The sequence below is a fragment of the Lissotriton helveticus genome, chromosome 1_1 (genome assembly GCF_964261635.1).
Source record: "Lissotriton helveticus chromosome 1_1, aLisHel1.1, whole genome shotgun sequence".
NCBI classification, from domain to species: Eukaryota; Metazoa; Chordata; class Amphibia; order Caudata; family Salamandridae; genus Lissotriton; species Lissotriton helveticus.
Window position 1 is genome coordinate 1,038,240,061 of NC_136057.1, and position 16,537 is coordinate 1,038,256,597.

The 16,537-nt window shown below is 47.8% G+C and overlaps 1 protein-coding gene across 2 annotated transcripts in view; it reads right to left on the minus strand.

Annotated features, from left to right (window-relative positions):
- The window catches only part of DENND6B (DENN domain containing 6B), a 269,667-nt gene that overhangs the window by 188,032 nt on the left and 65,098 nt on the right, over nucleotides 1-16,537 (minus strand). For both annotated transcript variants that reach the window (XM_078677849.1, XM_078677845.1), the window contains exons 3-4: nucleotides 12,220-12,262; nucleotides 581-693 (exon numbers count right to left, since the gene is read on the minus strand). In XM_078677849.1, coding sequence (XP_078533975.1) covers nucleotides 581-693; nucleotides 12,220-12,262 — 156 coding nt within the window. The remainder of the gene's footprint in view (nucleotides 1-580; nucleotides 694-12,219; nucleotides 12,263-16,537) is intronic.

The following is a 16,537-nucleotide window of genomic DNA, read 5'->3' on the forward strand; positions in this document are numbered from 1 at the left end:
CATAGGTTTTAATCCATAAGGAGCACCAGCTTTGGGTTAACAATAGTTAAGGCTGACAGTTCTTCAAATGGGGCTGTGAGAGTGGACTTCAGGTAGTCAGGTGGTCTGTAAATGAATACGAAGCTCAAAGTAGCGGATGTTGCTGAAATGCTAATAAAAAGGCTTTTCTAAATTGGGATTCAACTGCTGAAGAAGTGTTTTATTTTCAATGAGTCATAAACGATAACTGCTACACCACCTTCAACTCTGTTTAACCTTTCCTGTCTAAGGATTTCAAAATTAGGAGGAATTTCCTCAAAAAAGAAAAAAGCACTGTACTTGATGAATCAGGCTTTTGTTAAAAACAGCAGGTCAAGTCAATACAGATCAAGAAGGTCAGCAATACGGGGTCTATTTTTAGTTGCTTAATATGCATTCCATACATGGCATTAATGTGAGGGTTAGAACGGGGTTATAAATGGACACTGAAGGGCGCTCTTTGGAAGGGAATGGAGTGCTGAAGGCAAGGTTGTTGGCCACAACAGTTGAAATGGTGGCTGTTTCCCATCTCTGACAGAGTTCTGTGTAATAGCTGAGGTACCTGAAGTGTTAAAGGCGCATCCCTGTTGTACTCTCGGTCTTCCCCAAGCCAAGTGAGCTTGTGTCCCACAGACTGACGAAGCCGGAAGTTGAACTGGGAGTCCCCCAGACATCCTGAAACATGAAGAGAACAGAACAATCATTTACCAACATCCTCCACAAGCAATGCTCAGGACAGGACTATGGTCCATCAGGCACCCCGATGTACCAACTAAATACTTTTGCCAATCCTCCTGAACGCATTGGAATACAGTGGAGACCAATCATTCACTACTGCCCACAAAATATCTAGAAACACATAAAGAGCATACTGAGAACAAACCACTGTCCCCTGAATAAATCTGAAACACAACACACAAACCAAGAATGTAATACTGTCCTGTAGTGAGAGGGGCTATAGAGAGAGCATTATGCTGACACTAAAGAGAACCTTCCCAGCAAGGGCATGGAAACTTTGGCAATGGAGTTCAATGGTGTATGAGATGCACTCATGCTAGAATACCTTGCTGAGACCAAAGGTCATTGCCTTGACACAGTGAGTGGCCCCAGGGTGAATGTCACATGAGACTCTTGTGAGGAAGACCCAAGAATCTCAGCGTGTACAAGATGTGTGGCAATGCAGGATCGTCATGATAGAAACACAGAATTAAGGTTTTGAGAAACTTTGCACAAGCAGACAAAACAACTAGTGCTGCATTGAGGTACTACAGTACACTGTACAGCTTGGACATGTGGTGCCCGCCTGCCACTGCAATGGAATAAACAAAGAATGACTGCTTTGGCAGTCATTCAGTATGAACAATATAGCAGGAGAATTGTCTACATTATTTTTGCTCCTTGCACCCTTATAATTATATGTGTATTATGTAACAGTTTTATATAGCACTAATCCTTTAATTAATCAATCAATCTGTGCTTGTTAAGCGTGGCTACTTACCCGTTAGGGTCTCAAGTCACTGGTGGGGCTGGGGGGGGGGGGCAAGCCAAGTCTTGAGATCCTTCCTGAATTGTGTCAGAGACTGCGAGAGCCGGAGGTGACGAGGCATGGCGTTCCAGGATTTGTAGCAAGGTAGGAGAAGGATCTTCCTTCAGTCCTGGTCTTGCAGATCAGAGGGACAGTGGCGAGGGTCTGGTGGGTACGTGGAATGAGAGGTGGTGGATCAGGTGTGCTGGTCCAGCGTCGACGAGGGCTTTGTAGGTGTGTATGAGGAGCTTGAACGGGACTCATTTGTTGACTGGGAGCCAGAGGCGTTCTTGTAGGTGTTCGGAAATGTAGTGGAGGAGGTTGAGGACCAGTCTGGCTGCGACGTTCTGAAGTTTTCTGAAGAGTTTCTGGGTGGTGCCTGCATACAGTGCGTTGCTGTTGTCGAGTCTGCTGCTAAATGCATGGGTGACTGTCTTCCTGGCCTCATGGGGATCCATCTGAAAGTTTTCAGAAGCAGGCGAAGAGTGTGGAAGCATGATGAAGTGACCGCGTTGATCTGGTGGTGCATAGTGAGCGAAGAGACCAGTATGATGCCGAGGTTGTGAGTGGTCAGTGGGTGTGGGAGGCGGGGAGGGTTCCTAGCTCCGCCGGCCACCAAAAGTCATCCCAAGCGGAGGTGTTGGGCCCCAGTAGGTGGTCTTCTGACTTACCAGAGTTGAGCTTGAGGCAGCGGTCTCTCATACAGGTGGCGATGGGCTTCATCCCGTTGTGAAAGTTGTTTCTGGCAGTGGTGCGCTTGTTGGTGAGGGAGAGAATCAGCTGGGTGTCATCAGCATAGGAAACGATGCTGAGTCAGTGGCTCCCGACCATGGCTGCGAGCGGGGCCATGCAGATGTTGAAAAGCATGGGGCTCAGGGAGGAGCCCTGAGGCACTCCGCAGCTGATCTCTGTGGGTTCTAAGAGGAACGGAGGAAGTCTGACTCGCTGGGTTCTCCCAGTGAGGAAGGAACGGATCCAGTCCAAGGCTTTGTCGGTGATGCAGGCGTTGTGGAGTTTCGTGATTAGGCTGCAGTGAGAGACGGCATCGAAGGCAGCCAAAAGGTCGAGTTGGCATGGATGGCCTTCTCGATGACCGTGGCTGGGAAGGAGAGCAGGGAGATGGGTCTGAAGTTCTTGAGGTCGGTTGGGAAGGCTGACTGTTGCTTCAGCAGGGGGTTGATCTTGGCATGTTTCCAGTCATTAGGGATGGTGGCGGTCTCGATGGAGCAGTTGATGGTGCGGCACAGTTTGGGGTTGATGGTGGTGGCGGCTCTGTGGAAGATGTGGTGTGGACCAGGGGTCCGAGAGTGCTCCGGAATGAATGCTCTTCATGGTCTTAAGAGTCTTTGGTGAGCGGGGTCCAGCTGAACAGTCTGTTGAGGGGTGTCATTGTCTCGGGAGATGGTGATGGGCGTTGATGGGCAGGACTTGGGTGCTGAAGCTGTCGTAGATCGGGTTGATCTACTGGTGGAAGTAGGTGTCGAGTTTGTTGCAGGGGTCTTGGGAGAATGGGACTTCTGTGGTCTCGCTGTGGGGTTTGGCGAATTCCTTGACGATGGCAAAGTGTTCTTTGCTGTTGTGTACATTGGCGTGGATTCTAACTTGAAGGGGCGTTTCCTTTGCAGCTTTGAGGAGGGTGTGGTGTGAGGAAGCAGTGGCTTTGAAGGGTGTGTGGGCTTCCAAGGTTCTGTTGTTCCTCCATCTCTTCGCCTGTCTACAGGGGTATCTGGACTTGTGGAGGGCAAGAGTGAACCAGCTGGCTTTCTTGGATTGTTGCTTGCCGGGTGCTATCTTGGAGGGAGCCAGCGCATCGGAGCAGTTGGCGATCTATCTGTGGAGGTTGCGTGCTGAGGAATTGGAGTCTGTGGATGTCAGCGGTATGGTACTACTGAGTGAGGCAACAAGATGTTCCTCAGTGACCTTACTCCAGTTGTGGCGGGGGCTGTGGGTGCGTTGGTGCGCGGTGAGTTTGGTAAAGGCGAAGAGGGCACAGTGGTGGTTGGTATAGAGGAGTTCAGAGGTGTTACTGTAGGAGATGTTTTCACTAGCAGAGAAGACTAGGCCGAGTGTGTGCCCTGCTGCGTGGGTCGGAGAGGTGATTAGCTGCTTGAGTCCGATGTTCGTAAGGTTTTCTAAAAGGTTTTAGTGTTCTGGTCGTTGGGGTTGTCCAGGAGGAGGTTGAGGTTGCAGAGTAGGATTTAAATCGGTGGATATGAGGCACTGGGGTCTGATGAAGTTAATGATGGTGTCGGTGAAGGACGGGTGAGGGTCCAGAGGTCTGTAGATGAGGGTTCCGCGGGAGGGGGGGGTTGGGGTTGGTCTGTGTCTGTAAGTGGAGATGTACCATGGTTGCCGTGGGGTCGTCCGAGATGGAGTTCTTGTAGACTATGATGATGCCTCCTACGGGTCGATCGGTCGGTGCGGTCCTTGCGGGTGTTCTTGTATTAGTCATGAATGGCGATGTCCAGGCCCGAGCCAGATCTCGTCCAGGTTTCTGTGAGGAAGGCGATGTTGGGGGGGTTCAGTCTAGGAGGTCCCACATTTCTGTGGTGTGTATGGAGGGAGCGTGTGTTGAGGCGAATGCAGCTGAGCCGGTCAAGTTTGCTGTGGATCAGATGGGCGGCGGGCAATGCTGGAGTGCAAAGATGGGTGAGAATGTAGCTGCAGTTTCGGCAGGGGAAAGGTCCTTGGGTGTCCTTTGGCAACGCGAGGTAGCAGGCGGCGAGCGTCCGATGTTGAGGGCGAGGAGGGTGATGGTGTCATATTAGTGGAATGTCCGAGAACCAGGGTCTGTGGTGCTGGGCGCAGTCCATGCGCAGAACGGCTTGCCTTTGGCGTGTGCTGGGCAGTGGCCATCACGAAGTAGGGGAGGGCTGGACAGCTGAGAGGCGGAAGCGGGAAACGTGGCGCTAGGAAGGGGGTGGACCGGAGGTGTCAAGCAGCGGCAGGGGGACGGAGCAAAGAGAGAGAAGAAGAGTGAAAAACGGCCAAAAAGGGTGAAGACAGCAAAACCGCATAAAAGAGTGCAAAGAGGCAGAAAGCAAAAGGATAAAAGGCAGACCAGCAGCAGCGCAAGGTCAGTGAAGCTGCTCCCATTCAAGGAGGCATCAGTATGCTTTACAAGAAATAAGAGCATAATATAATTTATGGTAAATGAGTGTATGAAGAGTATCTAGCACACAAAATAGGACATTAAATTCGGTTCAGGTTGAGCAGGAAATTAGTCTGTGAGGACTTCCTAAAACATAGACTGTCGGGAAATAGTCATATTATTGTCAGAAGTAACCTCCATAAATGTAGTGGTGCTAGAGTAAATGATTCCGCACTTTTGACATTTTGAATCTTGTTGTTTTCAGCTGGACAGAGGTTTTCTTTCTGAGCCCATGTTAGATGCCTGAGAAGTTTAGTAAAATGGCAGAGTATGTAGTCTTTTTTAGGTGGGTTACTTAAACCGCATATTTTGCATTTAATCCTCGCTCAAGAGGAAGCCAATATAGGTTTTTAGGTCTCGGTAATATCCGGTCGGCAGACCGGAAGTCCGAGAATTAATGTTTCTTAGTGGGACTATTAGTCCCGCCTCAGTTTATGCCTCTCTCCCATTGGCTGGCTTCCTAAAAGGAGGCCAGCCATTGGAGGAGAGAGCCGTCACTCCGATTTAGCCCCGTCTTTCTCGGATTTGGGGGCGTCATTTTTGCTGTTCTTTAGACAGTGACGTCATCCGTCACTCAGAACAGCAAAACCACGCCCCCGAATCCGAAAAAGACTGAAGCATGCGGCCGCCATTTTTTTTTTCCTACGACGAGCTGCAGCAGGACTCCCTTCCTCCTCGCCTGTGCTGCCGGGCTCTATTCGCCTTGTACCCGTGTTCCCACGCTGCTCTCTCCCTCCTGGACTCCCCCTCCGTCTCTCCCTCCTTCAGGCAGAATGGGCCGATTTAGGTCGTTGGTCGTGCCCAGGGATATTATTATAAGGTGAGCCTTTTTTCCCCTGCGGGCCCACTTCCCCCATTGCGGGAGTGGTGCCTGGGCCGGGCTGCCTGCATTTGCGGGCCGCTGTTGCTGGGGGGCACGTATGTTTTCAGTTAACTTGCTTTTGGTCCTTATTAAGTGGGTAAATTGGGGCTGGGCACGGTGTTGGGCCTTCCCCCCCCTCCCGGGGGTTTATCTGGGTTTTGTCTCATTATTTGCGGGGGCTTGGTATCTGTATTGGGGGGGAATGCCGGGTTTGTGTTTTCGCTGCCGGGACTTGGGGCAGGGCTTGTTAGAATGCATGTGAGGATTTGTCTGGGTTTTGTTTTCCTTTGTGTGGGATTACTGCGGTGTCCCCTGTCCTGACTTTTATCGCACGGGCCATGTTTATGTGCAGCTGCACGGGCGCTCTGTTCTTTTGTGCTTCCCGGGTCAGCCTCTTTCTCCGGGAAGGCTTAGGTGGTTTCGGGCTTAGGGCTCGTGTTTTTTATTAGGATCGTGCCAGAGGGTCAATGGGGCACAGCGCGGCCATTTTGTAGGGACAGCTTGGCCAGCGGGGGATCCCTTTTTGGATATGTATGTTGAGCGGCATTTTTGGGGGCACTTTATTCGGTAGGTGCTTGCTTGCCTTCGGTCTGGGCCAAAGCTGGGGCGGGCATAGACTTCCAGCCCCTTCGGATCTTATGTATGAATGCTAGGGGCCACCATGTGGCCCCACCATTTTGAGGGGCAGTATTGACCAGTGTAGAGGGTCAATGGCGCACAGCGCAGCCATGTTAAGAGTCAGTTTGTCATTGCGACCCTCTAATGTGAACATCGTTTTACGCAGCATTTTCAGGGCACTTATGTTGTGAAGGTGATTGTTCGACATGGTCCGGGGCGGTCATACACGTTGCAGCCCCCTCGGATTTTATTATGAAGAGGGATGCGGTGCTCGTGTTTACGAGTTCCTCAGTAATTTGGGTGTTTTCTTGGTTAGACACTAACTTCTTCCTTTTGAGTATTTTATGGGGAAGTTTAGGTTCTGCTTGGTGGCCGCATCTTTTGGACTGCTCATTTAGGTAGGAAGGGAGGATCGGCCTACCTTGCAACACCACCTGGGATGTGTTCTTTGAGCGCTCGCGGTGCGCCGCATGGCCTGCGGGTCGTGTTATTGTTCTAAAACAGCAAGAAGAGCGGGTGGTTTCTGTAATTTCGGATCCCTTGGTTTGTGTATGTTTGCGGTTCAAGGGCAATGGCCAGTTCCCTTTATGATGCCCTGGCGTTTTATCTGGGTTTGTTTTACGTTCATGATCGGGGGCAGGCTCGCATTGTAGCTCAGTGGTGCGAGTTCGTTGAAGGGGGGAGAGGGGTGGGGGGCGTTTAGACATGCGGTACGCTAGCTGGCACTGGCGGGACGTTCCCGGTCTCATCAGGTGCATCTAGTGTGGAGAAGTGCGCACGCCGTGTTTCTTGCACATTTTACGTTGGTAGCACTTCAGCATGACTCCTCTTTTGTTGGCTTGAGGGGATTTCGACTCTACGCGAGGAGGTGGCGGCACACTTAAGGCTGTTGACTCGGGAGCAGGACTGAGGGTTAAGAACAGAAGCTTCCCTAAGCCATTGCTTCAAGGTAATACTTCCGCAAATACTTAGGGGGGTGAGGGGGTTAACGGGTTAACTGGTGGCTAAAATATTGACCTCGGAACTCAGCCCTAGAGTTCTAATTCCGGCTTTGTACCGGACCAAAAACTGTGTCATGTTGGGCAAATCTCTCAATGCCTTAAGCTCCGTCCGTAATGGTGTTATGTAAATATGAAAGGTGTAAAACAGTGTGTGCGACACAAACACCTGCTCGCTCCGTGTGGTCTAGCACTGCCCCCATGTACCTGTTCCCACCACTACGTCTGTGATTGGTTGTGGCCCAGCACTGCCCCAATTACCTTTTCCCACCCCTCGGTCTGTGGTTGGCTGATGTCTGCCCCAACACCACTGTCTGTCCTCACACCGGTGTCTGACTGTTCCCATACACTAGTACCAGTCCTTCACCAGCGTCTGTTCCCCTTCACCAGCGTCTGTTCCCCTTCACCAGCGTCTGTGCCCCTTCACCAGCGTCTGTGCCCCTTCACCAGCGTCTGTGCCCCTTCACCAGCGTCTGTTCCCCTTCACCAGCGTCTGTTCCCCTTCACCAGCGTTTGTTCCCCCTTCACCAGCGTTTGTTCCCCCTTCACCAGCGTTTGTTCCCCCTTCACCAGCGTTTGTTCCCCCTTCACCAGCGTTTGTTCCCCCTTCACCAGCGTTTGTTCGCCCTTCACCAGCGTCTGTTCTCCCTTCACCAGCGTCTGTTCTCCCTTCACCAGCGTCTGTTCCCCTTCACCAGCGTCTGTTCCCCTTCACCAGCGTCTGTTCCCCTTCACCAGCGTCTGTTCCCCTTCACCAGCGTCTGTTCCCCTTCACCAGCGTCTGTTCCCCTTCACCAGCGTCTGTTCCCCTTCACCAGCGTCTGTTCCCCTTCACCAGCGTCTGCTCCCCTTCACCAGCGTCTGCTCCCCTTCACCAGCGTCTGCTCCCTTTAACCACTGTCTGCTCCCCTTCACCGGTGTCTGCTCCCCTTCACCGGTGTCTGCTCCCCTTCACCGGTGTCTGCTCCCCTTCACCGGTGTCTGCTCCCCTTCACCAGTGTCTGCTCCCCTTCACCACTGTCTGCTCCCCTTCACCACTGTCTGCTGCCCTTCACCACTGTCTGCTGCCCTTCACCACTGTCTGCTGCCCTTCACCACTGTCTGCTGCCCTTCACCACTGTCTGCTGCCCTTCACCACTGTCTGCTGCCCTTCACCACTGTCTGCTGCCCTTCACCAGTGTCTGCTGCCCTTCACCAGTGTCTGTTCCCCTTCACCAGTGTCTGTTCCCCTTCACCAGTGTCTGTCGCTTAGTGTCCACCCCTCTCCAATATCTACCCTAACACCAGTTCTCTGCCAATAGCTCTACCTTTAATAATGCAGAGAATGTGCTTCTGATGGGTGCTTCTGATGGGTGCTTCTGATGGCTGCTTCCGATGGGTGCTTCCGATGTGTGCAGTACTTCCATGCTTCTGATGTGTGCAGTGTTTACATTCTTCTTACGGGTGCTTCCAATGTGTGCAGTGCTTATGATGCATGCAGTGCTTCCGTTCTATTTACGGGTGCTTCTGATGTGTGCAGGGCTTCCGTGCTTCTGATGGGTGCTTCCGATGTGTGCAGTGCTTCTGATGGGTGCTTCCGATGTGTGCAGTGCTTCTGATGGGTGCTTCCGATGTGTGAAATGTTTCCGCTCTCTCTCACTACATCACTCTCTCTACCTCCCTACTCCACTCTATCTATCTCACTACCTCACTATCTCACAACTTCTCTCTCTCAAAACCTCACTACCTCACTCTCGCACTACCTCACTCTCTATCTCACTACATCACTTCACTATCTCTCTAACTCACTACCTCACTCACTCTCTATCTCACTCCCTCACACGCTCTCTTTCTATCTCACTAACTCACTTTCACTCTCTTTCACTACCTCTCTCTCTATCTCACTACATCACTCTCTCTCTACCTCTTTCTCTCACTACCTCACTCTCTCTCTGCTAATGCAATAGGTCTCACATATGCAAACAATTCAGCTATTGCCAATAGAAATGACAATGCCATTTATTTAGGGATAAAAAACAACAAAAAATTATGAGCAATGCCAATAGCTCTACCTATAATATTGCCGAGACCATTGCATTGTAAATGCTTGTTAGTATTTAGGATTGTGTGCTGGTCCCACCACTTCTGCAATGCGACTCCTGTGTGAGGAGGGCTGACCTGAAGAACCTCAGTTTCCACTTCATGTGTGGCACAGACTGCATAATTTGGGATCTGTCACATAATTGCAATAAAAACTCAGCTTAACTGGCTCCAAGTTATAAAAACACAATGACCATACACTATAATTTAACAAAATAATATTGGCCATTCAATTTTATGTAAAGTTATGTTAAGGACGCAATTCATGGATTCGTCATTGTTATTTTCATACAGAAGGTCGGAAGTTAAGGTCACAAAGTTCCGCTAGTAGTTTAGCTACCCTTCATGGAAAGGCTCTCCAAGCTCTAAACACCTGAACTCAGAGATCCTTTTTCCTGGCTTTAAAACCATGACAGAATAAGAAAGTCTAAAATTAATCACATTTTATGTAGCTTGAAAATGTGACAGCTGAATCATCACAACCCTCAAATACTGTCAGATTGGACTGTACCCGTGAGCCCTAAGGGGCTCTGCAAACTAAGCAGCTCAGAGTAAGGATGGCGTTCGCCAAGGTCCACTAACAAAACGATGCCTGCTGCAGGATAACGATTCCTGTCAGTCCTACTAAACAGCAGGGGTACAAGAGGCACAACAGCTCTTTCTCTTGTAGAACTGGCCCTGCTGGGACGAATCATGCACAAAAGTGGCGAAACATCTTCCATCATGGAAGGAGCTGAGAAGGGGCCTAAGCAAGATAAACTGCACAGGCTGCTGATGGACAGCAGTGATTGTATCTCTCCAATTTTGCACAAACAGTGGTACTTGCATTAGCTTGGGTATTCGGTGCTATTTTCTTTATGCACTGGACTCAGCGGGCCCTTATTAAGTTCGGTCCATCCAGGTTTATATTTCTTTAATAAAAATAATTTCTTATGCTTGAATCAGAGGTCAACATTAAAGAAGTTTACTTTTTGTAAACAAAATGGCAAACAGATGAGGGTATTACTCATACTATTGTAATACCTTTTTATATAAATGATTAAATGTACATCTACTTTTTGATTACTTTGTGAACAAAACCCATCAACAAAACGTGAATAAAATGCTCAGGACAAATGAGTTACAATATACAATATTATGTAAACCATTCGTGGGGCCTACTTTTTTAATGCACAGTTTGTTCCTTTTTTATGTCTCTATAGCTGTCAATATGTCTGTGTGCAGCTCATACTATGTGTAGATTACTGCACTGAAGAACTGCCCAAGACTACAAAGGCCCAAAATGGTCTCTTCTTTAATTGCGGCAGACTGATGTGCTGAATCACATCACTAAAACATGGCAAACACTGAAAAGCTGAATACCACTTTTTAAAAGAAGTGAGGCAGGATAGATGATTGAAGATCGTAAAGAGTTTCCCAAAATGGAAACAGCAGTGTAGCAGCAACTACCAAACTACTAAACTCTCATGAAATAATCCAAAATGTGTGGCTCAGCTGTTGGAGAGACGTTGAATAATTCCAAACAAATAAATCAATCACATGAAGTACCAAGCACGCAACTGCCACTTACCGGAACATTTCTTGACATACTCTTACATATTTGCCACACGCCATCAATTATTTTCAGAATGCCTGGAAGAAATCACCGAACAGATGTTCCAAAACCTTCCTTCATGGATTTCTTTTAGCTGTTTTCATATAAGGACCAATCCATGACGTACGGCCCATGCTCTTAAACGCCTGCAATAGCTCAATGCCTATTGCTAAATATGCTTGCCACTGCATGACTTTCTTGTTCGACAAACAGCAGGTACAAGAGCTGTGTTTTACATTTCAGATTGCAAAAAGTAATCGTCTCATCCTTGGTTTTCTCACACAATATTTTAGCACTTATCCTGTTCTTCCCATCACAAATAGATTGTCGAACCGGTCTGTCTCCGTGATGCCTGACACACTTGATCAAACATTCACCACAACTGCAGCTGATTCAGTTCTTCAGTCGAGCAACGGATTAAACGAAGATTTCAGCTCGCTCCACTGTCAGCTTGTGCCCAAACAGGCGTTGTTAAAAAATGTCTGCATCATTCAAATGGCCGTTTATCGAGAAAGTCATCCAGACTTCATTGAAAACGGTCATCAATACACCCAAATGTAGACCCGTTGTTCCTTAGATGCTCTGCTATTGCAAATCTTAGTCTGTCCACATGCTAGAAACCCAGAAGAGCATGTCATAAATGATGCCAGGAGCTTGATTTGAAGTTCCTCCTAGCACATACATGCTCTGTGATGCTATCTTTGAACAACGTTAATTCTATCTTATTAGAATCTAGTATGTAATAATTCAGCAACCATGGTAATGGTGTCATGGAATGTGGGAATGAAGCAACCCTACCATGGAATGTCTTTTCCAGTGATATCTAAAAACTGGGTACCACAACGTGTTCAGAAAAGCACCACAGACACTGCTCAAACATCAAAACCTTTGGTTAGCACAAAGGCCATTCACATCCCCTCAGTGCCAGGTCATTTGTTTGTGCCTCACAAATTCTGTAGAATATATTACAATAAAAAGAAAAATCTGTGCTACTGGCTGTCAGGTAAAGTGCATCACATGCCTATAGCAAGTCGCATAATTTTTCCACCACTGAAATAAAACGAACACTTGACTACCTTTTCATCACGGCCATTCATCACAGTACAGCAAGACATTGCTACAAGGATAATTGACAGCAATTCTGGAGTGAAAATGTTTAAGTGCACCTACTGCCCAGATGAATGACACCAGACTTTCGAAATCTAGTGCTATAGAAAAGTATTCCCCAAAACTTCTAATTTCCACAAGTCTTTCATCACTAACAGCGTTCTGGTTGGTTCTCTGCTCACTTGTGCCGATCACTGCATCCAGAACTGTACAAATTCCCATACAGTGGGGACCCCGGGCCTTGTGATGAATGCACGATGTACATACCAGAGTAGGAGTCCGGGAAAGACAAGTAGCATATGCTGGTTTTCTGTAAGAAAAAAAAAATAAGTATAATTATAGGTATGCACGTGGCTACCTCAAGTGCTATTCAATGTACAGCCCTGTCAAATCTAGCCTATCACAACATCAGCTCTTTTTAAATAAGACGCATTATTGCCAGTTAAAAAGATTTACAGACAAAATACATTCAAATAATTCCTTCCAGTATAGGAGCCAGAACAATGTAAAATCAACGTTGATACAAGAACATTATTAACCCGAACTATAATTGTGCATACTTCTCACATCCACAGTATGGTAGGTGCTAGCAATTGGGTTACTGGGTTGTCAGCCCTAGTCAAGCAACCACCACACTTCTAGTCATGGTAAGGCACAAGAAAACCCCTAATTCACCTGTGCTCTACCTCCTAGCTGTAATGCTTAACTTACAAGCAATTGGTAAAGTATTTGTGCAACACTTCAAATGTTAAAACTGGGAAATATAACGCACAAAAAAAAAAAAGGATTCCACACCAGGTTAGACAATTAGAGCTTAATTTAATATGTAAGACAAAACCAATATGACAAACGTCCAATTAGTAGAACCAGAGATATGGAATTTAAAGTTTTTAGAGAAATTAGCACCCAAAGGCGTAAAGCACAAACTGTGAATATCACAAGTTCAGGCTGACTGCGATAGAGTGCAAGCCAGCTACAGGGACACAGTTAGGCCTACTTAACCGAGTACCTTAAATCCTGGTTTGCGGAGCGTTCTGTGCCTCTGTGTCAAAGACGCGTCCTGCAGCCGAAGCAATTTGTCGGATCCGAGATGGAGCGAGGCTGAGGGGTGAGGGGTGAGGGCCTGCATCCTCATCAAAGATCCCATTGACACAGTACCACAGAGGATGACTAAGCACCTTAAGCCCACTTACAGGGGTCCGGGACTGGGGTGGCGCCACTTGGCAGGGTACACTCACAGATGGCAGAGTCCAGGTGTAGATGCAAGGTTGTTGGAAGCCTATTATGTCCCTGAGGCTTCAGATCAGGAGACTAGCCAACTAGCCGTTTGATTCACTCTAGTTCTGCCAGCACAACAGTCCAGCAGTTCTTTCAGAGCAGCAGTCAGGTCAAATGGCAGTCCTTTCAGTAGCACAGCAGTCCTTCCTGGCAGAGTATAGTCAAACCCAGAAGTGTACTGAAGTGGTGGTGCCTGAGGACTTTCTTTTAAACATAGATGTGGCTTTTAAGTAGGAAGAAGCTTCTATAGGTATGTCTTTAAAGTGCACAGATGCCCTGCCTTCCCTAGCTCTAGACTAACTACATTCCTATTCAGGTGCAAGTAGGGCTGTGCATTGCTCCTCCCTCCCATCCTGCCATTGACAGCCTGTGCAGTCACACCTAAGCTCCAACTGTGTGTGGCTAGGAGGAATACACAAAGCCCAACTTCTAACTACAATCATTAATGTGGCCAGAATCAGGTGTCAGACACCAAATGGCAAAGGCAAAAAAAAAGGCAGGTATCTAAAAGTTTCAGGATAGTGACTTAAGCTCGGACTTCACCATAAGTTAGGATTTTAAATCAGGATTCCAGAGACAACAAACAAACCAATTATCTCTTCCTATTTGGAAATTACCCATATAAAATGTAACTCCAAAGTTATCCTACGGGAGAGATAGGCCTTGAAGTAGTGAAAATTAATTGAAGAGTTTTTCACTACCAGGACGTGTAAAGCTTAAAGGTACATGTCCAACTTTTTAAATACATTCCACCCTGCCCCGAAGACTGTCCAGGACCTTCCTTAAGGTGTCATATGTATTAAAAAGGAAGGTTTGGGCCTGGCAAAAGTTTATTTTACCAAGTGAAAATGGCAGTTTAAAACAGCACACAGAGGCTCTGCAATGGCACGCCTGAGACATGGTTAAAAGACTACTTAAGTTGGTGGCACAAGCAGTGCTGCAATCCCACTAGTAGCATTTAATATACAGGCACTTGGCACATGTAGTGCTACTTTATTCAGGACTTATGAGTAAATTAAATATGCCAATTGGGTGTAAGCCAATTACACCATGTTATGTTTAAGGAAAGAGCACAAGCATCATTAGGCTAGACAGGTCCTCAGACAAAACATCATTAGGCTAGACAGGTCCTCAGACAAAACGGGCGGGGGAATTGCATGCATCTTTAGGAGCAACCTCTCCGCTACTAAAGTCACCTCCCCCTCCCTCTCCTCCTGTGAACTCCTCTGCCTCGACATCACCAGCGAGGGCAAACAAGTCTGTGCTTTACATCTCATCTATCACCCGCCTGGTGACAATCTCATATTCACCCAACAACTCATGGACATGATCACTTCTAATGCCGGTCGGCAGACCACCCAAGTCTACCTGGGGGACTTCAATCTCCACTGGAACGATCAGAAAGACACAGTGGTGAATAGTCTCAAAACTTTCCTTAATGCGCTTGACCTCACCCAAATATGCGACAGCCCAACACACGACAAAGGCTCAATACTTGATCTCATCATTGCCAAAGCGAATTCTACACAACTGGAGGCGATCCTACCCTGCGACTGGTCTGATCACCACATTATCACCTTCTTTATCAATGAAAAAGTTAAACCTAACCCGGCTCAACCAATCAAATCCAAAACATGGAAAAGGGACATTAAGAATCTTAACCCCTCTACCCTGCCTCCCCACCTCGGCAATCTCCTCCTCCCCCCTTCTGGTGCCACGGATGTCCATTCACTGACCGACCACTACCTTGAATCTATGAATACAATAGTCAATGAAGTCGCCCCACTGCAACTGAAGAGAGTCTCCACCAAAACTTCTAACCCCTGGTATGATGACAGACTCAATGACGACAGGCGTACTATGCGACTGGCAGAGCGCACCTGGAGATCGGACCCTTCAGCACTGCACCTCAAAAGGCTTAAAAACAAGAGAAATGCCTACTTCAGGAAAATAAAGCGCACAAAGATGGACTTCTTCAGCCGCCAGCTGGATCAAGCAAAAAACAGGCCAAGAAAACTGTTCGAACTAATCAAGACCCAAACTAAAACACAACCCTCACAATCAAACAGCACAACAAGCGACACCCCACACTGTGAAGCCTTCTCTGCTTTCTTTAAGCTAAAGACAGACAACATAAGAAACAACCTCATCATGGATGTAAGCCGATTCCCCAACCACACCAGAATGGCCAACACTCAACCTAAAAACAAGGCATCTTGGCTGCACTTCGATACCTACTCGGAAGAAACAATACACAAACTGCTCTGCACCCTGAAGCCCTCTAATCACCTCACAGACCCTCTACCTGCTAATGCTGTAAAAGACTTCATCCCCTTGCTCCTCCCTCTCTGGACCAAAATCGTCAACTGCTCCCTGCAACAAGGCCTCATTCCAGACTCCCTCAAGGTTGGGCAAGTCACGCCTATACTCAAGAAACCTACAGCTGATCCGTCTGACCTAAACAATTACCGACCCATCACCAACATCCCCACCCTGGCCAAACTACTGGAGAAATGTGTCCAACTCCAACTAACGAAACACATTGACCAATTTGACCTCCTCAATTCGCATCAATCAGGCTTCCGAGCGAAACATAGCACGGAATCAGCTATGACACACATAATTGATGATGCCCTCCAAATTCTTGACCGCAATGAGTCCTGCCTCCTCATCCTTCTTGATCTCTCGTCAGCATTTGACACGGTCAAACATGAGAACTTGCTGGAGCTGCTAAGCACTAGAATGGGTCTATCGGGAACTGTTCTCAAATGGTTTTCGTCCTTCCTTCACAACAGGTCTCAGAAGTTCAAGATCGACAATGTGCTATCTTCACCTGTGCCTGCAGATCTAGGTGTTCCACAAGGATCCTCCCTCTCCCCCACATTGTTCAACCTCGTCATGGAACCGCTCGCCACTTTGCTCCAAGCTTCCAACGTCCAATTCCATATGTACGCCGACGACACACAACTGTACCTAAAGCTTCAATCCCCGGAAGATATCAAACATCTGAATTCCACGCTTATTAACACTCAATCTTGGCTAGCCGATAACCACCTCAAACTAAATGCTCTGAAAACTGAGTTCCTACTCATCTCACCCCCGGAGAAAATTTCCACCACCCAAACATGGCTCAACAACCTTACAGCACTCAATGTCCAACCCACCATCGTAGACTCAGCGAAATCTCTAGGCATCACACTGGACGCCAAGCTCAACATGCAGCAGCATGTCAGCAAAGCCACAAAAGCAGCTAATTTCCAAATCAACACACTGAGGAAAATTAAACCCTTCCTCCCTGCTGAAGACT